A 26,021-nucleotide genomic window follows, 5' to 3' on the forward strand; every position below is an offset into this window, starting at 1 on the left:
TACATCTGAAATATATGCCTGGTGGCAATTAACGTGGAAAAAGAAAAGAACCACTTATAAAGGGACTTTCATTCAAAAGAACCTGCAGGAGGGAACTACATTATATATTGGCCTAGAAGGAAGCGCTAGGACTTTACTGTTTGTTTTATCTTCCTCCTCAATGACCAACGCCTCTTTAAATGCTCGGACCAGGCCCGGAATGTAAACACTGGACTTGTGCTGTTCATCCCTTGGGGATAGTTCTGAGTCAGACTCTGGAAACACCCCATCGTCCTCGGACAAGCCATCATCCTCATCGACATAGGGATGGCGAGGAGACACAGGCCTTTTTGTCAGCACCCTAGGGGTCCTAGATAGTGAATCAGGGTCAGAGCCCGCAGACAGGTTGACCTGAGACCCTTGTGGTACCATTAACCACCTGCGGTGCCAACTGGATCTGTGGCATAGGAGCCAGAACCAGTGGATGCTGTGAGCATAGGGGGTACCGCCATGCGAACCATAAGAGTCTGCAGTGCCTGAGCAAAGCATGCCCACGGGGGTTCTTGTGCAGTCCCTAGTACTGAAGAGGGACATAACACCTGCCGCAAAACCCTGATGCAGCACATCAGTCTCCCCAATGCCAGCAACACAACGCACACAAGACTGTAAGGTGGGAATAGACACCCGGGTATTATCCTCACCGCTGGACATGGTGAAAGGAGATATAGATGTGTAAATAGGGGTATACATCATAACTGTTTGTGACCTAACCCGACCTGGAGAGCAAGTCAGAGGTTAAACGGAAAAACAGTGTACAGCAATATTTATAGTAGAGTAAAACAGACACATTCAGATGCTAGCAAACAGTCACAAACCATGCAGGAGAAAAACTCCCAGTTACCTGGCACTTTAAATCAACCTTAAAGTCACTGAAGACTGAAAGGGTTAAGTGCTGCAACTCAACTTCAAAACCAAAGGGTTAATGAAGGCTGCAACTACATACCAGATCCAGGAATCGAAGTGTGTAGGGGGACACAGGACACCAGCTAGTCACTGCTGCCTGAGAGTCAGAAAATGGCCCCCAAACACTTGCTGGAGGGGGGTGCCTGCAGGAGGAGTCCACTTCAGCATGGCCTAGGGATACTCTGGAGGCTTTACCTAACCTCCATCCCTCCCCCCCAACCCCGCCGCTGCAGCCCTGGGAGCCGACATGTCCCGCTAGCAGGGACACACCGCTCCTGCCAAGACTCACGGCCACGGCTCCCGCAGGGGGGGCGTGTAGGAGTGGAGGTCCTGACTTCCGCTGGACTGTCAGGGCCGACCACTCAATCCCACTGGCTCCAGTCAGCAGTCTTCAGGGTCTCTTCTGCTAGCCCCCCTTGCTGTTACCCGGTGCTTCCCAAGCTCTCCGGCCGTGGCAATACACTGAGATATGCCCTGGCTGGGGAGGCAGGGTATGGAGGGGACCAGTGCATCCTGGGGGAAAGAAATTAACTGCATGGTGCCCAGTGCCTACCTCATTCATCTATACCCCAAGGTCACCTATGGACCCTAAGGAACCTGAAGTAGAAATATACTGAATTTATTTTTAGGACTCTAAAAACGGTGCAAACAAATGTTGCCCTTTATAAATATATATATTTTTTAATACCAATTAGCAATATTTGCTTTAATATACTTGCTATATAGTGTGCTCAAACACTTTTGCACCAAATTATATTAAAAGTAGTATTACTCCCTTAACAGTATTCCTAAAGTTATTTTCCTCCATCAATACAGATTGATTGCCTTCATTAAAATTGTATTGGGAGTACTCATTTTCCGATTGGCCACATAGATGCAGCGGTTTTGTGGAGGGTTTTTCCGGAGGGGCGGCAATTTTAAATCGGATGCCCATTGCCAGCAGGTTTAAAAGCATCATCCAAATCACCGATTAGTAAATCTGAGAGGTTGGAGGTGAAAACTGCGGGCAATGGGCAGCAGGTTGAAAACATGACAAAAAAAAAATCCCTTCCCTTTAGTAAATAAGCCCATAAGGGCCCACACTTATTTTTTCGTGGATTTTTGCAGTTTGGGGTTTCAAGAAAATAAAACAGTTTTGCCGTTTAAGTGAGCCCTGCAGAGTGGTATATACTCTTAAATATCTGTTTTGGGATACCCTGTCTACATCTTTAATCATGCACAGGTGAGGTAAACTGTGTCAGTAATTATCCCACCTACTTCTACAGACAGTAATCCCCAAAACATGACCTGTTGGGAAAACTTGAGGGTTGGTGCTGAGAACCACTGCTCTACATATCTATTATATTTACATCAATATTTGTAATATGTAGCAGGTATAGGAAGGCATACCCCAATTGGGGTACAAACCTATGCAGGGGATGAAGCATGGTAAACATCTGGAATCCCTCATATATAACATCTCATGTGTTCTACAGCAATGACTCAAATTCAATTCGCATGTACTCCCCGACAGGTTATGTTTTCAGCAATTCTTTTGGTGGGATTACTACTGATCAAAAAGAAAACCTAATCTGTGCATGATTAATCCTAAAACCATGACCATGTTGATGGTACTTGGTGACTGAAGTAAAGAACCAGTGATCTACAGTATCACTTCTCTGCAGCAATGACCCAGCACCCAGGGCAGGACTAGCACTCTCCATCCTCTCACACAATTAGACATTTAGAGGAACACACACTATTCAGTGCGAGGGAGTGAGATGCCGTTGTACCTGCGTAGAAAGGCCGATAACAGCACAAGTCGCCCCCTTTTTCCTCTCTCAACCCGATCTAGCGTTTCAGCTAGGCTATTTTAGCAGGGATCTGTGTCCTGCCCTATTTCTGAAGGGCAGAAAGCACCCTGCCCTGCAGCATTGCGCCCCGCTGAGAGCCTGCGGGTTGTCTCCACCCGCAGGGTCAGTGTGTTCCGCAGGTGGTCAAAACGTCAGCGCAGTTGCCGCTGGCAACCATTCACTGTGACCGCAGCGCTTAGGGGCGGCCCGGCATGTCCGTAAGTGCCGGGCATGCCCCCAGGAGTGACGAAAAGGGGATGAGTCATAAAGACACGCCCCCTTTTCTTTAGCCACGCGCGCAGAAGTGCCCTAGCTCTAGGTCCGGCGCCCTGCATGTTGCCGGACCTAGAGTGAACATTACCGATCTCGCCCCGGACTCATAGATTTTTGTAAGGAGCCATATGGGAACAAACATCAGCGAGACCAGAAGAAACGCAAGTACAGCATATAACCCAGTGTTGGCTAACCTTGACACTCCAGCTGTTGTGGAACTATATATCCCAGCATGCCCTGCCACAATTTTAGCATGCCCTAATAGCAAAACTGTAGCAGTGCATGCTGGGTTATGTAGTTCCATAACAGCTGGAGTGTCAAGGTTAGCCAACACTGATATAGCCGCATTTACTCACGCACAATGGGCTACGCCGCTAATAGCATTTACTGCTACTTCACACCACTTATGGACTCTCTGAGTTTCCTACATACATACATGACAGCAAGAAGATCAGGACAGTCAATATTTGGCTTAACAACTGACGGAGTGTTTAAGAAGCAAATAAGCTGATTTGTAGACTATTTTATTTACTAAACTGCAGAATGGTCGAGTGCACACAGCATGACATAACAGGACCTCATTCAAAACCACTTCATACAATCACTTGCATTTCCTCAGAGCGCACTAATCTAGCCGCTAACTCTTCTCCGATAAAGATAGTTTGTAAAATGTGGTGTTTGATGCCGGAGTTGCGGAACATTACAGATGTCATTCCGAGTTCTGACTTCGCCGCAGTCAGCGAGACTGAGCTGTAAGAGTGATGTCGATCTCCGCTTAACGTTATTTTAAATGATCTATTTTCATATACACAAATCATATTCCTCTAGATTGATTGAAGCATTTGTACAGAAAACATGGCCAAAAAAAAAAAAAGGTGATGCATCTATAAATGTACACTGAGGTGCGAGACGACATTTTGTGTTGTTGGTTCCTGTTTATACCATCAATCTTACACAAGCACAAATATTCTAATGCAAATGTTTGATGTACACGACGGAATACCGACCAAAATAAAGGGGGGAGGGGAGAAGAGTATTAACTATTTATGATCACCTTTTATTGAAATGTAATTTTTAGCATACACTGCACAGATATTTTTAAGAAAAAAAACAAAAAAAAACAATGCATTCCAAGAGGTGGAAAGGTATTACAGCCACAGAACGTGTGCTCCTTATACGCTGTTCGTCTCAGTCTTCGTAACAGGCAGCTGAACTGCGATGGGTGATTTACTTTATTTCTCTCCGAAAGGCAGTAACAACGTATACAACATCCATGGTTGGGTCTGCAGTCTCTCAGACATCAACTCGACAATTAGTTTTCTGCAGGATACCACAATGACTGAGGAACAATTATACAATGACACCAGCATGAACTCAGCCCAAAAAAAAAAAAAAAAATACAAAAATTTATAAACCAGGGGTGGGCAATAATTAGGCCTCCAGCTGCTGTAGAATTACACAACCCAGAATGCTCTGCCAGTTTTGCTATTTGGCCATGTTTAAAATGTCGCAGGGCATGCTGGGTTGTGTAGTTCTACAGCAGCTGGAGGGCTGCTTATTGCCCACTGCTGATCTAAACACAGGTATGCATATGAACATAGAATGGTGATCCTAAAACATTTACAGAACCAGAATACAGCAGGTTTGTAAAAAAAAAAAAAAGAAAGAAAGAAAAAGGTAAGTGTGCCCCACGTAGAGCCGTTACTTACACACATCTCTGGTCCCAGGACATACCTAGAAAGTTGATGATGAACAGAAGCTTAATTTGAACAGATTCCAAACTTCTGAAAAGGAAAACACGCCCTTCCTAAACAATAAGTATTTACAAACCAAAAGGATTATGCTTGAACACCAAGAATTCGAAGCACAATCCAACATTTAAAATCAAATTTTGTAAGGTTACAGTTTCCTAACATATTACAACATGTGGATTTATGGTTTTAAACACAAACAAGTAATTTTGCTAGAAGCAGAGGTTGGACTAGCAAGGACTGGAACCTTCCTTATATTTATAGTCAATTGTGTTACAATGAATTGTACTGTTCGTCTTAGCGGTGAGCGCGTGTTTAGTCAGAATCACATGTGGTTAGTACTGACAAGTCGTCCATGGAATAATCCGATACAGGTGGGGTCTTCTCTTGCATCGTCTTTGAATAATCCTTATCCACAAGAGATTTTCCATATGAAATATTCACAGGCTGCTTGGTTGCAGACAAATCCAATTGTGATGACTCGTAACCAGATGACATTAAGCTCAGACTAAAAGGTTTGTGCTTGGAGGCAGCAATAGCACTCATGTAGACATCGGGGACTTCACAAGCCATATCGGAGTCATCCAGATCCTCACAAGATTCCACTGGGATAACAGGCTTAATTGGTATCTTCGTATGAGGCTGTGCGTGCTCTAGTTTTATGTTCTTTCTTGGATTTTCCACTTTCATTTGCACAGTAGCACTGGCGGCAACTGGTTGATCTTCCATTTCTTGATCCTCAGAAGTTGTTAAATCTTCAGGATCGTCTTCTGTAGCAATTAGCTTGTAATAGGAGTCCAGTTCATGCTGCAGATCTTTAGTGGGACTCGTTTTAATAGTCACCTTGTTCTGCTCATGGGGCTGTTGACCTGCTGCATAATTATCTGCTTTAGTGGACTTCTGGGCTCCTGCAGATGATGATATTTTAATATACCCCATGTCTGGTGTGTGGCCAAACATAGAAGATGGCAGAGGTGCCCTTTTAAATTTTTGGTTTACTTTGGTAGTAGCACTGTAAATGGGATTTAGCTCCACAGCAGGCACTGAAGTTGGCTTCACACTTGGAGCAATAGTTACAACAGGCTTATTTTCCAATGGTTTTGGGACAATGGTTTCCTTGTTGGTCTTTGTTTCTTGCAAAGTTATATATTCCAGTTTACCTGTCACTGGATTCATTGAAAGACAGGTGAATTGGGTAGTAATTTCTTTTGGTTTACTAGGTGCGTTGGTTTCTGAAGGCTTTTGCACACTGGTGTTTATTCCTTTCTCTTCTTGTGAATGGGTGTACCCTGGCTTACTAGTCAATGGAGTAATGGAAGCTTTGATGTTCTTGCCTGTTTCAACTTGGGATGTACTTTTTGTTGAACTATTTGGAATGGTCACTGCTTTAGGCGGCTCCATTTTGCCAGGTGCTGTGTTAATTGGAGGCTGACATGTTTTGACAAGTGCCACATGGCTAGCACTTTGAGTAGAAGACTTCGTCACCTGCACATGCTGGTCCTTTACAGTACCTGTTTTTATTGTTAGATCACTGGGATTACTAGTAACTTTATGTGAAGGGTTGGAGGAAGAGGCAGCATTACTTGGGCTGGAATTAACACTACTTTTCTTAGAGCTATAATCCACCAGTTTTGTGGGTGCTGCAGTCTCTCTTCCTTTTTTAGCCTCAGTATTATGATCAACACTATTTGTCTTTTTATTGAAAAACATATCATATAGCTCTTTTTTTCTTTTCTCCAATACCTCATTATTGGACACTTCCTTAGTGATTTGGGAAACTGTCTTTTCATGGTTTGGTTTCACACCGCTAGAGGTCTCGTTGGTCGGTTTGACTGTGGAAACCGGTTCTGGTTTCGATACGCACTCTTTCGTTTCTTTCAGACTCACCAATTGTCCTCCAGAACCTTTAGAATCCAAATCTTCCGAAAAGACCTCTGCGGGCTTGCCTTTCAATATAGGGATAGCTTTGGATGATGTGCTTGAAGATTTTATAGACAAGAATGTATCGAGAGGAGCCGGCTTGCTTATTGGAGCCACGGAGGGAGTTCTTTCATGGGTCGTAGGACCTTGCAGATCGGGTTGAACTATAGTTTGTGTTGTGAAAGTTGAAGTAGTAGTAGTAGAGGAACTGGTGGTGGATGTGGAGACTGTTGACGTGGCAGATTCAGTGGAGGAGGAAGAGGTTGCATTTCGAGGGCTTTCCTGTGTATTACTGGGCTTACACAATAATTTCATTTCATTTCCCTTTGCTGTCACAGCATGACCCTTAGCCTCATCGTCTTGATCTTTTTTAGCTGCAGCCTCAACTTTCGGTGTGCTGCTAACGGAATGGCTTTTAGACTCCGATGTCTTCCAGGCAAAGTTCCCAACCGCAGTGGATTTATCTGCCTCCTTATCTGGAGTAGTATTCCGTTCCTGGTCAGACTTGGCTGGTGAAAGAGAGGATTTGCGTTTGACATTTCTTTCTCTCTCCTCTTCCTCTCTTTTCACCTTCTTAGCTTTGCTCTGCTCATGTTGCTCGATTCTGCGCTCTTGAGCCTTGCGTTTTTGCTCTGTATGTCTGCGAGCTGCCTCCTGAGCAGCTATCAAGTCCGCTTTCTTCTTCTTCTCGCGACGCAGTGTTTCGTAATTGATGTTCACAGCAAGGTATTTCTGGAGGACGCAAAAAAAAAAAAACCATAATGAAAAAAAATAATAAATTTTATTAAAATTTGTAAACCAGGTAAGAAATTGTAACATTGCAAGTTTTAGATTTATGAGAAAGGGGTTAGTCTTTACTAGGAAACTAGTACTTTCTTTATTTTAACAATGTCTGTGGTATATAGGCATCTCGCTGCTTAAGACAAGAACATCTTAAAGCCTGCAGAAGTTCTTTTTAGCGGACTCATACAATGTAAGCCGTCTGCGGGTCTTTAAAAATGTGAAAAAAAGTCAGCACTGCATTTCCATAAAACGCACAATTTGAAAAGTTCAGGATTTATGTGGGAAGAGTTTAAGTAGTCAAGTCTCCTATAAAACTGTAAGAGGAGGGTTCATCACAGATAAGCCCCCTAGACAGACATTGACTACATCCGTACCCAAGACTGCTCATGAACCATAGCAAAAGACTTACCACTGTCCTAAACCTCAAATGAAGCATCTGGTTTAAAGACATCATTTTGGAAAGACATACCTCGTACTTTTCATTGTGTGGATAAGCTTTCAGATGCTCTACAGCAACCTTGTGATCTGGAAAGGGTTCTTTACATATTTCACAGTAGTATCCACAAGTTGGGTGCATGAACTCAGAACCTGCAACGTTTGACAGTAGAGCAGGCAAGTGAGAACATTCAAGATGCCCCCCCCCCCCCCCTCCTTTCCCCCTTTCCCAGCCACTATATGGAGCAAAGTCTCACCTCTCAAAGGAGCATTCCATTTCTGTTTTTTAACACGATTTTCAGGTTTCTCTTTAACCCAAGGCATTTGCGGCTCTTTCAATTTCTATTAGAAAGGGGAATGAACATTTCAGATTTATGATCACACGTCTACTCATACAGTAAAGAGGTAAAAATATAAATATATATTTAAAAAACTACTACTTGTACACAAATGCCCAACACACCCAATTTCTCAGTGATAAGTAAGATTACAAGCACCCATAATCATTCGGTCATACAATAAACAGATACCGATTTTTAATGTCATACCTTACTGTGTTGTCTCCAATGCAAGTGCAGGAGGAACTCCGGCAAACTCAAGAAGAGGAGATTGCAGCTCTCACACCAATGTGCACCAAAATCATAATATTCAATTTGAGTTACATCAGGGGGTGCAGGCTCCTCGTGGTTAGGGGATGTCTTGGAAGGCGAGGCGCTGGACATTGGGCTTTTTGACCTCGACTTGTCTCTCGACATTAAACTATCCTCTGTCTTGGATGAGCAAGACGAGCTGGGCTCTGATGGAACTTTCAAGTCAGAGTTTGATTGTGGTGGGCTGCTTCTATGCTTGGAATCGTCTGACTTCACAGTACTGCTGGATAAGTCTGATGAACTAGCAGATGAGTTGACATCCCCTAATTTAATGTCAGAACCAGGTTTTGTGCCACTCTTGAGGTTTGTGCCAGTCTCGAGTTTGTCAATCTTTGGCACTGGGTCACTGCTGCTCTTCAAGTTAGTCTTAGTCTTGGAGTCACTACTGGCTTTTGACTCACTATCAAAGCCCTGGGTAAGAAAAAAAAACATGTTTAAGTAGAAAATGAACATGGAACACTCGGAGGAGGAAAACTGGTAAGACGGATCTTAAGAAATGTATAAATGGCAGATATTTCATCGGAGAACACGAATGGAGCTACTGGCCATAGAGTGGCTCAGTTTGTGCTACTGATTAATCAATTTCAATTTGGGCTCAGGATATAGAACTACTTACTGCAATTTCACTACTAAACCTTAGACAATTCTCATATGAGACACGAAAGGGAATGATATGACCTCTGTGAAACTCTCACCCTTGACGACACAGGAGAGCCAGGGCTCCGTTCCCGTTTCTTAGACGTTTCTTTCAATTCAGCTAACTCTGTAGGGCTGACTCCTAGGATCTCTGCCACCACAATGAGCTTCTGCTTTTTCTCCTTTGTAACTTTAACTTCTTGACACAGGGAGGTAAGCTGCTTCCGGGCAGATAACAAAATGATATTCAGTTCCTCTAGAAGGGGATCCTTATATCCAGTGTTCTGCCAGCGTTTCTTCCGCAGCAGAAAATCTGGGAGAAACAAAGCAAGTCATCATGTGCAGTCGATGGGTGGGTGGGTGTGTTATGGTGATAAGAGATTTAGAAGTACACATTTGCCAAACTCCTATTGCATTCCCATCTCACAAAACGGTATAATGGGCAGACTGTTGACCATAATCAGACACTAAGTCATGGTCCTCGGTGTAAACTAGGTGTGGTAACACTCACCTCGATGGGTACTTAGCTTCTCCACCTTTGTACTGAGTGTTTTCAAATTCTCGGTCTTGGTATCAAGCCGTTTCTTAAGCTCATTCAGCTCCTCCATAACCTTCAATAAATGAAAGGGTCTTTTTTTTTTTTCCCCCATGTCAAATATGCATGCATCTTTACATTTTACATACATAGATATGGCCCAATGGCCAGTGTGAGGAATGACGCCAGACAGCTCCGAAGCTCGGTAAGGACATACATAGAATTGTTTAACTTCACTGTTGGGTTCGTAACCTTTTCAGTGAGTACCACCACAATAAATAAGAGACAACACTGGAATGCAGCACTAATCAGACATGATCTAGGTAGCTTAAAACCAATGTAACAGCCAAAACAAAAATCATGATGATTAGAAACATGGAGAACTGCTGATAGGGTTTAACAATTACTTCAATTACATGCAATATCCAAGATAAGGCACCAATGATCTACAATGAACATTGTTACTTATATATGTAAGAGACCAGAAGGGGGAATAATGAAATGTTAAAATCCTGACCTTATATTGACTTAAACTCGAGATTAACATTTTATATTTTAATTCTTCTCTTCTTAGGGTCCAGTTGTCTGCAGATTTTTCATAATCCGTCTGTAGCATCTGGTTCCTCTAGTGAAATCATCATCAGCTTTTATTAGTGTGCTCTACTTCATGTTATTCTTTACACTGGGTCTATTTTTTTTTCTTTTAGTAGAAAATCCTTAGAGCGGCCCAGATACTGCCCACTTGCTTTTTAGAAACACATTTTCTAACAGCGGCCCATGTACTGTCCCACTTGCAGGCTGGACACAGATGTGGCAGCACTGCCCAGATACTGTCCTAGTTGCTATCTGGACTGATAGCTAGCCCAGATACCGCCCCTGCCGCTACACAGAAGTCCCAGTAACTAACAACATACTTACTGAACAGCTGGCAGTGCTGCCCAGATACTGCCCGACTTGCTGGCTACACAGAAGGCCCACCCCCAGACACACAGCCACTGAACAAACACACAGCCACTGAAATGCAGAGATTGGACACTGGCAACCACACGCCCCTTCCTTTTACACTAAGGGAATAGATGTTCTGCACTCTAGTCTGATGCAATAAGTTGCGCTGCGGTCTCTACAGTAAACGCCAGTGCAACACAACTTTTTTGCCCCCATCAAAGAGCCGGGCAACAGCGGACTTTTGCTGACCAGACTACCTGAAAAAATAAAAGCATGGGGAGAACACTGCAATTTAATGTTACGCTACTATACACCAGCTGGTATTGAGATGATCTGTGATTGCTATTTACTGCTGTCTCACTATTTATTCTTCTGTGCATTCCAGAGACAGCAGCTATTGCTCAGAAAGCATGTGCTTCACGATCTTTAATCACTCCAGGGTAGTGAAAAAAATAAAAATCAGATGCCCAATTGGTTTCTTAGTGTACCATGTAGCGGAAAAGGCTATATGCAAACTGCAGATTGGAGGTACTGGAACAGCAAGTATAACTGACATGCTAGGCTTTATTATTTTAGCTTGCTGCCTATAATAGATCTACTTTGTACACGGTCTAACAGTAGAGAGGGGGATTTTGAAATTCTGTTTTTAGCTGAGCTACGGTGAATCATCAGAGTAAAAAACAAGCAATGCATCTCATCACTTGAGACATACAAGGTTTAAAAAATAAAGTGCCCTTTAATATTCAAGAAGAGACTTACTTTAATTTTCTCAGTTTCACTTCTGCGGTCGGCTTCCTGTTTGGACATTTGTTCATCCTCAACAGCAAATGATGGTCTGACATCACTTTCGAAAGGCTCTTTAGTGGTTTCAATGAACCGTAAATTACTACGGGGGTTGTAGATTATGGGAGGAGCCACAAGGCCAGGCATGTGAACCTGATGGACCGGTGGATACCTGGGCCAGTTGGATGGGGGATACGTCGGATAGGGATTATAGTTTGGTGGCGGCATAGAATATGTCTGCACTATTGGTGTGGGACTGTATGGCGGATAAAGGGGAACTTGGGGAGCGGGAGAGATTGGCTCCTGCACATGGCTAATTGTGGGTGGCTGCATGTGTATTTCTACATTGTGTAAGGGAATGGCCCGCTCTTTGGGAACTGGCTTCTGTATTAGTGGAGGAGTTTTCTCTTTGGTGGTAGGTTTTGAGGGCTGGGGTATTGGTGGAGTCTGCACTTTAACTGGCTGAACTGGCTTTGCGACTTTCTCTAGCTTTGCTGGTGGCTTAGTGAGGTCTTTTTTCTTCTTTTGTGTTGTAAGAGGGGGCCGAGCAGTCTTGATTTTGAAGACAACAGGACTGGTTTTGGCGACACCCTGTGGTTGCTCTGCTGAAGCCTGCGGCATCTTCTGTATATATTTCTTTGCATGAAGCCGTTCATGAGTTCTGTCAGCGAGTAGTCCGATTTCTGCTACGCCAATATCCAACCCGATAGTCTTCAGCAGATCATGGATCTTCTCAAACTCTTGTTTATTGGGAGCCTCAGCAGGTGCAGGTACAGTGTGTGTTTGGCTAGATGACACTTTCTCGGAATCCGTGTTTTTATTATTCTCATCCCCATACAAGAATCTTTCCTCATCTTCAATTTCCGAGGTACTTCTTTGATTCTGATTCAGAGTGCTGCTAGAAATATTTTCTTTTGCCGGGGGAGTAAATAATTTGCACTCAATATCCTTTGCATGTTCGTGCGGTAACAAAAAAAGGTCCAGATTATGAACATCTGGTGTTTTAACTTCTTCCTTACGTTCCAAAAAGGGTCTGGTGGGATTGAAAGGAAAGGGATTGTTAAACATATGCAGGAAGTCTCCCATAGAGCCATTCTGGCTACTCTTAGGGACATTTGCTGTAGGCAATTTGTTCTCAGAATTGTCATGTTGAGGTGTCTTGACCACATTTTCTGCATTGGCTAGTATGCCACCCTGTTTTGCTGTGGTCAAGGTTCTGCCCATTGGTGTTGCTGGAGATGGGTTACTTCCAGTTACAAGTGGAGAGTTAGTTTTCATTCCAGCTAAGAGAGGATTGGAAATGCTACTTGTCTTGTGTGCTGGAAGGGTGGTACTGGGCTTCTGGGTTACTGGTGTCTTATGACTGGTTGTGATTTGTGGCAAGTTAGTCTTGCTGGGGGCCTTAGCAACAATTTTAGAGCCTACTTCACTGGTTCTCACTGGAGCTGGGGCGGTCTTCAAATCTGTTAGATCTTTGTTACTTGAATTATCAACCTGTTTTTAGAAGGAAATAAAAACAAAATGAAACTGAATAGAACCATGATTGTCCATGTGCAATACACCAATGCTGGCTGACAAAGGACTCCATTGCTGGTGTCAAGGATTTCTCAGGACATTTCTAAGAATACTTTTACAGCAGATATGGAGTTATTTTCCAACACCGTAAGACAAAGAATGATTCTACACATTTGTATTTTAACCAAGTTCCAGTGACACATAGGAGGAAGCACTTACTAGTGAGAGGCTGCTGATCCTAGACTCTTAACAATATGAGTAGTGGTGTACATTTATAGAGGAAGATGCATGGGACTGAGGACATACCCGAGGGGACTGGTCATTGTGCGTGGCCTCTGGTTCAGTACGTTTCTTTAAAATTGACTTTTTTGGCATGGGCAGTGGTTCACCTGGTCTTCTATCCTGGAGGCTTGGATAGTTTTTATAGGGGAACCCAGAGAAGGGACATGAGTTACTAGAACTCTTGTAGATACTGGACGTCGTCTCATGGCCAGATGCAGATCTGAAACAATAAGGAATAGGACTAAGAACTCCAACAACTACATGGCAACAACACCAGGCAACCTGACATGTCCAAGATTGAGCTGATCATCTTCCATCCTATCCAGGTCCCCTCTGATCCCTCGATTTCACTATCCATTAACAACCTCACCATCTCATCTATCCAGCAAGTCTGCTGTCATTATTTCTTTACATAAAACACATTCAGACCCTATCCCAGTCTTGTTGCTTCGACCCCAATATCTCCAGGATCAGACCCTCTTCTAACTGTTGCAAGGCATGATGGGATGTGTAGTTCAACAACCCTCATCTACTCACTGGTCATCTCTAGACTAGACTACTACTGCAACCTCCTTTATCTGGTCTCCTTGGAACCCATCACTCCCCACTCTGTCCTCAATGCTGCTGCTCGGCTCATCTTCCTCTCCAAACGCTCAACATCTGCCTCCCCTATCCTACAAGCCCTCCACTGGCTCTCCTTCCCCTTCAGAACCCAATTCAAGGTTCTCACACTCGCTTACAAAGCCCGCACCCATTTACATCTCTGATCTCATCTCCCTTCACTCTTCTGTCCGCCCTCTTCATTCATGCCGCCTTTCATGCCAATTGATTACTTCCTCCCAAGATTTTGCCCGCCCTGCTCCCGACCTTTGGAACTCCCTCCCACTCACATCAGACTCTGCACCTCTCTACAATCATTCAAATGAGCTCTTAAGACCCACTACTTCATTAAAGCCTTCCAGCTCTCATCCTAACTTGCTGCTACATCTTCCTTCCTCCCCACCTACCCCATCTGTGTCACTCCTGTGTCCCCCCCCTCCCTTAAAGAATGTAAGCTCTTTTGAGCAGGGCCCTCTACCCTCTTGTGCTTCTCCCTACTGTAACTTCATTTATCTCTTACTCCCCACTAGTGCAACTAACACTTGGCTGCTTATGTGGGTGTAAAGGTCACTAATATAACAATGTTTATTATCCATTTCCTGCTATGTAGTGTATTGTAAGTTGCTGGTTACTTATTTGTTTATGTACTGTGTAAGGCGCTACGGAACACTTGTGGCGCCATACAAATGATGATAACATTTCAATTCCTTGACACAATACGCTCCTTGGATGAGACCAGCTGGGCCGCCCCCTTCCTCTTTGTGTCCCCCCCCCCCCTTTGTGGATGACCACTCCACAACTTAATCTCCTTTTATTTCTATAAATTCTTCTCTTTTCTTCTTTCTAACTCCTAAAATCAGCCTGCCTGACAGCATCCATTCCTGCCTTAATCTAGGCTTCTATCATCATGCTCCCCCAGGTGGTGATAGCCTAGATTAAGGCAGAGAGACGCCAATGGGTGGACATACTTCTGCTGGATTAAACGTTTCCTCTGAGTGCCGGTCCTTCATTTCTTTCTGTATTTCACAGATTGGGCGAGTGTATTATATTATTTTAATAGACATTTTATGGAGAGAGAGAAAAACACTTGTCTTCAGAGGAGTTGGCTGCTGGTACCAGGAAGCAGCAGTGCAAACAGCAGAGACTCTGTTACAAACAGAGATGTGTCCGGAGTCCCTGCTCGGAGCAGACCCCTGGGCTGTCTCAATACCAGGTCCCCCATGCGTTGCGCTATTACTGGTCCCGGACCAGCCTGGAGGAGGAGGGTGAGCTGCGTTTAGCAATAAGTTAGTGAGCAGATCAGCGCTGACTAACCAATCAGCATGGCACTCCTTAAAAGGGCACGATGCTTTCTCCCCCATCACAAATCTGGCAGTGTGCAGTGCCCTGCTAAAACACCCTAGTGCAGAGTTTACCAAACTCTGCCATTATAGTCCAGATATTAAAAGATATCCATGCTAGAGTCCAGTTGGCTAAAGCAAACTGACCGAGGTACTAAGTCACCTGTGCTCAAGCATAGAAATTGTAAAACCTGGACTTTGGGAACCTCTGCCATAGCGTGAACACTAAGGCCCGTATTCAATTTGAGGTGAAAAGTCCAGACTTTTAGCATACTTCGCCTGTTTTGCACATCCCTGCTTATCCCAGTGTTCAATTTGTAAGGACGCGATAACGGGACCGGCGAAACTAGAACAGGCGAAAAGTCCTGTCAATTTTCGGGAAATCATCCTGGCAACCCCCTCAAGATGTCATGACATGGGGGATCACTATGGGTACCCCCGTTTTTTACCTGAAGGGAAGTCGGGGTTTTAAATTGCCGCGGCAGGTGCATAAATGCGACTTTGAAGAACAGATGAAGAATAGCATTTAGCTATTTTTTGGGGGGAAAAATAACTATGCCCATCAGGTTTAGGGTTCCGGGAGGGGAGGGGGGGGGATTTAGGGTTAGGCACCCCCCCGGTGGTTAGGTTTAGGCTAGCGGGAGGGAGGGTTAGGCACCCCCGGGGGGAGCTTACGGTTAGACGGTGGGGAAAGGGGGGGTTAGGTTAAGGCATTTAGAGGGGGAGGCTAAGGTTAGGCACCCTAAAGGAGGGTTAGGGGATAGATTAGGTTAGGAAATACCTTTCGGACGATCTGGATTTCCTTCCATGTCGGGATGGCGCTGACGGGATTTGAACTAACATACAGATTCCCTACGAAGTCCATAGGGATCCACAGGAGACGTCAGTCTTGGGCCCCTCAATAGTTAAACTTGTGCTCCCAGGGTGCAATGGGCCCCTCTCCTATACCCCGCCCCCCAAGTCAAGGCACCTCTGTTTCGTAACAAGCCAATGGCCGGAGAAGAGAGAAGGAAGAATTTCTGGAACACACAAGTATCACACACTCACATACAGAAGGAGACGGAAACCGGTGCCCAGAACACAGCCCATCTGCAGCACAGGTGCGACAGGCCAGGAGTCCTGTGGAGCCCTATGGACTTCGTAGAAATAGAGATAACAAAAGGTAAGGTCTTACCATCTCTCTGTTTCTACTGCAGGCTCCATAGGAGACCTTGGGGATGTCCCAAAGCAGTCTCCTTAAGGGTGGGGACGCTCCTGTGCATAAAGAAGAATCCGCCGCCCGAAGGAGGCATCCTGAGAGGCAAAGGTATTGAATGCATAATACCTTAGGAATGTATGGACAGTAGACCAAGTGGCTGCCTTACACAGCTGAACAGCTGAGTCACCACGACGAGCTGCCCACGAGGGACCCACAGACGGAGTAGAGTGAGCTTTGACAGAGGATGGAATAGGAAGGCCCTCATGAATGTAAGCATCTGATATTGCCAGGCGAATCCAGCCTGCCAACGTCTGCTTAGTGGCAGGCCATCCTCTCTTATGGAAACCAAAAAGGACAAAACGCGTCCGACTTCCGAAATAGGTTGGTACGTTCCACATAGGTCCCATACTACAACCAAGTAGGCCTCACCAGCTGAGATGTCTGGGGAGTTAAAGGCTGGCACTACAATTTCCTCATTAATGTGGAAGCTGGATACCACCTAAGGCAGGAAACCAGGGCGAGTACGAAGAACCGCCCTGTCCCTATGAAAAATCAAAAAGGGGGGACGACAAGAAAGAGCCCCCAAATCTGATACCCTTCTGGCCGAAGCAATGGTCAGAAGAAATAGTTTTAATAGTAAGCCATTTTAAATCCACTGAGCCCAGTGGTTCAATTGGGGGTCCTTGTAGAGCTCTAAGGACCACAGTCAGATCCCACGGAGCCACCGGTGGGATAAAAGGAGGTTGGATGCGAAGCACCCCTTGCATAAAGGTATGTACATCCGGAAGGGTAGCAATCCTACAGTGAAACAGTACTGACAGGGCAGAAACCTGCACCTTCAGAGAAGCAAGGCAAAGACCGTGATCTAAGCTCACCTGTAGAAATGCTAAAATCCTGCATAATGAGGATTATAACCTCTGGGGCGACACCATTCAAAGAAAGTGTACCACACTGTTATAAATTCTCGCAGAAGCAGGCTTGCGAGCTCTGAGCATGGTGTTGACCACCAAGCTAGAGAAACCCCTGGAACTCAAGAGGGCAGTCTCAAGAGCCACGTCGTCAAAGACAGACGACTCAGGTCTGGGTAGAGGCAAAGACCCTGCGATAATAGGTCCAGACGCTGGGTCAACAGAATCGGAGTGTCTATTGACAGACTCTGAAGATCTGCGTACCTGTGACGTCTGGGCCATGCTGGAGCTACCAGCAGCAGCAGACCTCCTTCCTGTTTGAACTTTCGGATTACCCGAGGTAGAAGACGAATGGAGGAAACAAGTTCCATTTGACCGACAAGGCGTCCACCGTTCAGAGCCTCCATGTCCCTTATCCTGGATATGTACGTGGAGACGTACCTTGGCAGCTTGTCGTTGCCGAGATGCCATCAGATCTATTTCAGGAAGGCCCCACTTGTTTACCAGAAGTTGACATACTTACTGATTAAGTGACCATTCCCCTGGGTGTACGTCGTGACTGCTTAGGAAGTCCACTTCCCAGTTTAGGACTCCCGGATTGAACACCGCTGATAGGCGGAGGTGAATCTCCCAGCCATAAGTCAGGATGCGAGACACTTCCACTAGTGCCGTCTGACTTCGAGTGCCTCCTTGGCGGTTTATGTAGGCCACTATGGTGGCGTTGTCTGACTGGACTTGCACGGGATTCCCCTGAAGTATGAGCCATGCTTGTTGAAGAGCTCTTAGAACTGCCCTTAGTTCCAATGTTTATTGGCAGCATGGACTCCTCCATTGTCCACCTTCCTTGGAAGAAGTGTGGACCTGTCACTGCACCCCAGCCCCGGGGACAGGCGTCCGTCGTCAGGAGTACCCACTCTGGAATCCAAAAGTGGCGGCCCTTGGTAAGGTGACTTGTATGAAGCCACCAAGTCAGAGACAGACGTACCTCCGGAGAGACAGTACCAACGTCTGCGTTCTTATCCAGCGTGGAGATCCATCCCATCTGGACAGGATCAGTATCTGTAGAGGCCTGGAATGGAATTGGCCATACTCCACCATGTCGAAGGTCAACACCATGGAGCCCAGCAACTGCATTGCCGAGTGTATCGAAAAGCAGCGACTGCGCAGGCAGCTGCGAACCCGCTGCTGCAGCGTGGTTATCTTGTCCCTGGTTAAGAAAATCCTCTATTGTTGAGAATCCAACAAAGCCCCTAGATGTAGCATCCTCTGCAAGGGCATCAGTGAAGACTTCTTCCAGTTGCTCAACCAACCGTGGCTTTGTAGCACTGTCAATGTCAGTTGCAGATGCTGAAGAAGCAATTTCGGAGGCCTGGCCAGCAATAGCAAGTCGTCCAGGTAGGGTAATAGACGGATCCCCTGCAGCCGCAGTCGTGCCGCCATAAGTTTGGTAAAACACCCTGGGTGCCGTGGACAGTCCAAACGGCAGGGCCTGAAACTGGAAGTGTTGTTGTAACACTGCGCCTGAGGTACTTCTGGTGATCCGAAGCTATCAGGACGTGCAGGTAGGCATCCTGTATGTCCAGAGACACCATAAAATCCCCAGGTTCCATAGCTAGTATAACTGATTGCAGGTTTTCCATCTTGAACCGGGGTGTTGGGAGGAACTTGTTTAGGGACTTCAGATTCAGGATAGGCCTGTATGTACCATTCGGTTTTGGAACCAAAAATAGTGGAATCATACCCAGTTCCCCTCTGGGGAATAGGTACTGGAACTATAACTCCCTGTAGGACACGGCTCGACAAATCCCGGAGGCCAGGTCGCCATGGCGGCCAGATTTTGTTGCCTGGCGACCAGATTTTAGAGGCAGGGAGGAAGCAGATCTTTGTCAGTCCCAGCAGAGATGTGCAGTTTCTGAGTGACCTGGCCGGCCCCGACTCCTCCTGTCCGACCCGGCCGGCGCCGACTCCTCCTGTCCGATCCGTGGCCCAAGGGGGGATGGTGCAGAGGGGTGTTTTGCCTGAGTGTACCCCCTTAGTTTTGTGGCCATGTGGGTTGGTTGCCGGGGGGGTAGGTGCAAAGCAATGTGGCCCGGGAGAAGGGGGCAGTAATTTCTTGCACTTTTGCATATGTACAAACGTGGCCTGTTATTTCTGATTTCTGGGGAGGGGGTGGAGCAGGGGGCCTCCATTTTTTTACATTTTGCTACATCCATTCAACTGGCCATTTTGTAGATTAGTAGAGTGTTTGTAACCGCTGCATAACACACAGAGCTGTGCTCCTTAATCCTGTATTTATTTTTGGGGGGGGGGCACTCTGCAGTTCTGATGCCTTTTCCTGATCCATCTGTTGTCCTGTGAAGCTAAATTGATGTGGAGGTCTGTTTTGGAGCGAAAGGGTGTACCCTTGAGAGACCACCTCCCTTACCCAAGTGTCGTTGTGGTATGACACCAACACTGGGCGAACAGAAGAAGTCGGTCTCCCACCTTGGGGTCCGTCCCGTCAGGCTGAAGGTTTAGCCTCGGGCTTGGCAGCTGGACACCTAGCATTCCAGGCCTGCTTTTTGGGCTTTGTGACTTTTAGTTCCAGACGGTCTGGGAAAGGACTGAGCCTTGGGCTTACTCTGAGGGCAGAAGGTCCGAAATGACTGAGTTCCAGAACTCGAGGGTAATGGGGCCGAAGGTAAACAGGCAGACTTGGCAGCCGCCAAAGTGTCCACAATTTTGTCCAAATCTGGACCAAAAAGTACCTGGCCATTAAAGGGTAAACCTACTACCCCTTTCTTGGACTCAGCATCCGCCCTCCAAGATCGCAACCAGAGAGAGCGTCTAGCCGACTCTGCAGCCGATGAAATGCGGGATGTTAGCATACTAACATCCAGAGCAGCCTCATTCACACATGTGAAAATATATACAAGCAGTCGTAAAGATTGAAGGATATCAGTTATATACACAAGTCAATACACAAATTAATAATAATCTATAGCATTTAATCATATATTAAAAAACAATCACACGTGATCTTGCAAGATCCATAATCAGAGATAAAATACAACTAAATCAATGTATATCAATACACAAATAAAATGGAAACTGCACTGGTTATCTCAGGAAAAGGTTCCAATTGTAATAGTCCTTAAGTAACGGTATGTGCATATATTGCTGCAATGATTAAAACCCCTAATATTGAGTGGCTAAATGAACAGAATACCCTAAAACAATTGCCTGCAGGCTCCGGAATTGGGCATCACCCCAGTACCTGAAGGGTACTGCGCTCAACCCGACCAGCAGGGAGCGACTTGAATGTGTGAGGTGGTTCTGTAAGAGCGTGCTGTTTTAAGAGGATAATGTCTCTGTATTGTCCTGTCTGCTCCGGCAGTGTTGGAAATGGACAAATGTACCTGGTGCTCCTGTTCTCTACAGTCAGCGCCGTCAGGTGTGGAACAGATCCCCGTCCTTCCAGCTCCCACCAAGCTCAATTGAGTGTGCGGGTAGGAGCGTGACAGTAACCACCTGTTGTCTGTACAGCAGCTGTGTTCGGAGGACCAGCAAGTTAACAAGCTGGATGTCGCAGGGCAGCAGTGAGGAGAGCTGTAGCTTGGAAATCCTGAGGGGTGAATGAGCGCCTACGCGTTTCAACGTCACATGGGCGTCTTTGTCAAGGCAGACTGTGTAGTCTGTTTCCAATGTTTAAATAGCATTCATAATTAATCGAATTCAACTCTATTCACTTAAATAATTGACTTGAGTAATTTACTTCAGAATGAATCGACGAGAGACTTCAGAGGAGAAAGATAGAAAATAATTAAAAAAATAAAAAAAAAACATTTCACTACCATGTATCTGATAAATACATTTAAAGATGGAATACACATAAAAAATTATTTCAACGAGCAAATACATGACCAATCTATAAATTTATCATTTCCTTTCCTTCTCATTCAAAACATTTCTTGTAGATATATAGGTGTACTTTATACATTATTTTATGCAGTATATTTTTGCATACTAATCACCTATCGCCATAAGTCCATAAAAGGCCTTTTTTCTATAGGTGTAATATCTCAGAGCATTATCTATAGTGAAGAACAATTATTTACCATGTATATACATGTATAGCTATATAAAAGTGTGTGTATGAACAGCGCACAACACGTGTATATAAAAAACACTGACTAACAAGAACATAAGTAAGATAGATCGATATGCTATCCCCCCAACATCTCAGCTTTATGTATATGGGATAAAGTTACCATTAGAAACACTAAATATATTAGCATATAATCATATAAATGTCCATATCCCATCTGTGTGCATAAAGAAATAATAAATAATAATGATGGATGATAAATTCATTCACATATGTGGCTGAACCTACCAGTTCCACTTGTTCACTGGTAGCTTCTACGGGCAAGGACGACCTCCAGGGTATTAGCCCAAGGCTCCATTGCCCTGGCCACCCAGCATATAGCCATAGCTGGCCTAGCCACTCCCCCTGAAAGGGAATAAATGTACTTTAAGCATACTTCCACCTTCCTGTCCGGGACATCCTTTAATGATGACATGGATGGCATAGGGAGTGTCACACTTTTGACAAGGCGCGTAATATGAGAATCCACCTGAGGTGGAGTTTCCCATTTAGAGAAATACTTCTCCTCGAACGGATAAGTGGTCTCCAATCTCTTCTGTGGCTGAAATCTCCTGCATGGAGTATTTCATACTTCTTCCAAGTGTTCAACCAGCTGATCAGACAGCGGAAACGCTGTCGCTGAACTTTTAACTTCTTTAAAGTAAGCGTGTTTGGATTTGGCTGCTGGGGTATCCTCATTCCCAATATCCATGGCCACACGGACCGCACGGATGAGGTCGTGCACATATATTTTGGACTTGGTCTCCGCTTCCTTTAGAGGGAGCTCAGATTCAGATAAGTCCTGTATTTCCCCATCATCAGTCGACAAATCATCCTGATATACGTAGACTGGGAAGACAGTATCTCTTTCCTAACAGAATGTTGGAAAGGCTCCCCCTGTAACACCTCCATCAGGTTTTGCACCGTATTGGAGAGTATTAACCCACACAGGTTCCAACTGTGTTTGGTAGGGAGTAGGTTGTAAAGGCATACTATGAGCCACAGCCAACTGTCTGGGGGTACCCTGTGACGCACATGGCATAGCAAGCTGCGGAGCGCACCCCAATGGTGGGGTCACTGGTGGTGCAGCAAGCCGACCCATCAGGGTATTTACTGCTTGTGCAAAGCAAGCCCATGGAGGCTCTTGAGAAGAGCTGGGCCCAGCAGGTAATCCTGCATACCAGGTACACAGGGTACACAATACTCCCACAATAATCTCTCCCTCTCTTATTCCAGCCAAACATCTGTTGCAGGACTGTGTGAGGGGTAGATCAGCCTGACCAGACATAAATGTATGTGTCAAACTCCTCAGTACAATAATCGTTTGAACTGTGAAAAAATTAACCCCCGAGCAGCACTGTCACCGCAAGGGCTAGTGAAAGAGAAAGTACAGGGATAGATAAAATGGCTGACAGAGAAATACAGGCAGACAGCGCTAGCACAGACACATACAATGCCAGGAAAAACCTGCACTATATTGCACTATCAACTTGCTAGACTTTGTGTCTAGTAAGAATAGTGCTACATACACTGACCTGCTTAGAGCAGAGGTATGTAGGGGGGCCCAGGCACCGCAACTCCCGGTGAGATCAGCGCTTCAGCACATATAAAATGGCCGCCAGACTCATAGGGGGCGTGTCTGAGGGAGGAGAGCTGCCGGCAAACGCCAGTCCGCAGTGGAAAGCCGAGCAGTGAAGCAGGGGAGGGGCCGCCTGTGCAGTACAAGGAAGGCCCTCTCCCCTGAAATGCCATTAACCCCTGGGATGCCGACAACGTCCACACGCTGTGGCCCGCTATCCCTGATGGTATAGCGTCAGAGCAGGCGCAATGCCTGTTAACACTCGCAGCCGCTTCCACAGGACTCCACCTGGGAAGCCTACAGGACTGTGATGTCAGCGGACGCCCGCTGCTTACCTTAACGTCCCCCATGAAGTCCGGCACAGTCCTGGGCGTCTGGGGGTTTTTGCTAGCCAAAACCCCCAGGCACCCGCCGCGATCCCTGGCGCCAGGTGTCGGAGTGGCAGCATGGGCGTCCGCTGGACTACCTCTGCTGACCACTCTTGTAGGTTTTTAAAAGTTTTCTGAGGCTGTCAACGCAGCCCCTCTTGAAGTGACCCGACTCCGTGCCGAGTACCTACGAAACTGAGGTGCCTTGGCTTGAGGGCAGGGTATAGGAGAGGGGCCCGATGCATCCTGGGAGCACAAGTTTAACTATTGAGGAGTAAATATTAAGAACTACCGGGATGTATGTACAGGGGACCACAGTTGATATTCCAGATATCTGCTGCAATCTCCTAGTCTTCACGTTAGGTCAGGGCGCCTTACAGAAAGGAACACTTCACAACGCGTCGAAGGCACGATGGCAGACTCCAAAATATTATCTACAGCCAATCATGCCATTTATCTCTTTCGCTACCATGGAATTTTAGAAATGTTGTACCTTTGATACAATAGTCACCTTACTGCTGCAGTGCTGAAGCAGTGGGGGGTGTAAGCACAAGTCCTAATATACTTCAAGAAGTCAACTAGACACTTGTCAGAACCTTTACTTACAGCTGCATTAGGGAAATGGCACAGGGTTTGCACACACAATGGAAGAATAATTTCCTCTGCAGGATGTGCTATGAAACCCATTATAAGTACAATAAATACCCAGAAAACAAAAGACGAAACGGGGGGATATTTACAGACACTAGGGGCTCAATCCAATTAGCCGCAAAGGAAGAAAGGAAGGGGATGGGGGGGGGGGGGGGGGCAAGTTGCTGTTGCAATGGAATAGAAACTTCGGCAACGCCATCGAATTTTCCCCCCCTCACGGCCACACTTACTCGCGTTGCAAGGGGATTCGATGCTAAATGAATTCATTCCTAGGAATAAAATTTGCTTAATCATTATTTCCTAAACTGTTCTTAAGGTTTGTTAAATATAGTTAATTAAACTATTCTGGAATGGGAACAGACCTGACTGGTTGCTAGGGGTGACAGGATCGTTTTGCATAGTTTATAGCACGCCAGTTTCATAAAGTCTCCAGTACAATTAAAAGGATAGCACTACTCGAAATTAAGGTTACCTAATTAAAATCACTATGCTGACTTCTATTTATTTGACCTCCACCTGAAAACTCCTGTTAAAAGCAAAAAAGGCAAACGGATGCCACCAACTGACCAATATGCTGGGAATAACTGACCTTCCTTAACATGCACCAACATTTCCCTTCTGCAACAGTTTTTAATATTCAGGTGGTATAGGGGAGTGTACCTGTCAGCACTGGGACTGGCCAGAGGGTGATCAGGAGAGCGGTAACAGTCACTGGGTGAGTAGCGATCCTGCGGAGGAAAAAGTCAGAGTTAATATCTGATGACACACAAACAAAACAGGAGGCTGTACTGTAGGAGAAGGTGGGCCCGTGACAGGAGCAAAAGGCGGTAGGAGAGGGTGGGCCCGTGACAGGAGCAAAAGGCGGTAGGAGAGGGTGAGCCCGTGACAGGAGCAAGAGGAGGTAGGAGAGGGCGGGCCCGTGACAGGAGCAAGAGGCGGTAGGAGAAGGCGGGCCCGTGATAGGAGCAAGAGGCGGTAGGAGAGGGCGGGCCCATGACAGGGAATGGGCGGGGAAAGGGCATCAGGTAACAGGATGGGCATGTGACCATGAGAATTAGTATGATTTACCGCCGGCAGCGGTGAAGATTTTGATCGTTCTTTTTGGTAAGTATCGCCAACTTAATTCCCTACCCTAACCCTACTTTAGGGGTGCCTAACCCCCCTCTAAGTTCCTAAACCTAACCCCCCCCCCTTCCCTGCAGCCTAACCCTAAGTCTCCCGGGAGGGGCCTATCCCCTCCCCTCCCCTAGCCTAATCCTAACCCTCCCGGGGGGTGTCTGGCCCTAAATTACCCCCCAGCGGTATGGCGGGTGTCAGGCTTCCGGCGTAGGTCTAATGACAGGCGTCGCGATTTCGACACCTGTCATTAGTACCCTGCCGGGATTAGACAGTCGGGAAGCCGGCGATCGGGATTTCGTCCGTCGGCTTCCCGTGACCATGGTAGTAGGAATTGGGATGCAGCTTGCAGAATAGGTACATGACTATCGGAGGGGTTAGGTGACAGGGGAGTCACATGACTATGGGACAGGGATGTGATGGAGCATGGCAAAAAGGAGAGAGGGAGCAGGAAACAAGTTGTGAGGGAAAAGGCATAAGGCTCTAACAAGCCCATGTAGGGATGGTAACAGCTCCGCAGGGGCGGGACACTCACCTGCTCTCCGCTGCAGCCCTCATGCGTCTTAAATTTCGGTGGGGAGTGGTTCGGGTCTGAGGACCAGGTTGAAGGGGATCGGCAAGGAGTCGTAGAGTGGTGGCGGGGTGATGGGGAGCGGCGGGGTCGTGGTGATAGGGAGCGGCGGGGTCGTGGTGATAGGGAGCGGCGGGGTCGTGGTGATGGGGAAGGGCAGCGCGGTGAAGGGGAGCGGCGGGGGTCGTGGTGATGGGGAGCGGCGGGGTCGTGGTGATGGGGAGCAGCCTGGCCTGGAGCGGGAGCGTCCAGAACGGGACTTGGAGTACTGCTGGGCTGCAT

At 46.2% G+C, this 26,021-nt stretch overlaps 1 protein-coding gene across 1 annotated transcript; it reads right to left on the bottom strand.

Annotated features, from left to right (window-relative positions):
* Nucleotides 1-4,083: 4,083 nt before the first annotated feature.
* Nucleotides 4,084-26,021, bottom strand: LOC148509539 (uncharacterized). The gene is made up of 10 exons (XM_088442972.1): nucleotides 25,704-26,021; nucleotides 24,713-24,780; nucleotides 13,307-13,502; nucleotides 11,462-12,979; nucleotides 9,734-9,833; nucleotides 9,282-9,535; nucleotides 8,485-8,997; nucleotides 8,194-8,278; nucleotides 7,971-8,089; nucleotides 4,084-7,450 (listed from the first exon to the last, which is right to left on the bottom strand). The coding sequence occupies exons 1-10, from the start codon at nucleotides 26,019-26,021 to the stop codon at nucleotides 5,114-5,116; spliced, it is 5,508 nt and encodes a 1,835-aa protein (XP_088299098.1). The 3' UTR covers nucleotides 4,084-5,113.

Source organism: Taudactylus pleione, unplaced genomic scaffold (genome assembly GCF_031769625.1).
Source record: "Taudactylus pleione unplaced genomic scaffold, aTauple2 ptg000320l, whole genome shotgun sequence".
In the NCBI taxonomy this organism is placed as follows: Eukaryota; Metazoa; Chordata; class Amphibia; order Anura; family Myobatrachidae; genus Taudactylus; species Taudactylus pleione.

Excerpts from the sequence above, each read along its gene's own strand:
- LOC148509539 (XM_088442972.1), bottom strand. The coding sequence starts at position 26,021 with ATGCAGCCCAGCAGTACTCCAAGTCCCGTTCTGGACGCTCCCGCTCCA. Across the intron at positions 12,980-13,306 it reads ACAATGACCAGTCCCCTCGG|GTTGATAATTCAAGTAACAA; the intron begins GTATGTCCTCAG and ends TTCTAAAAACAG. Across the intron at positions 8,279-8,484 it reads ATTGGAGACAACACAGTAAG|AAATTGAAAGAGCCGCAAAT; the intron begins GTATGACATTAA and ends CCTTTCTAATAG.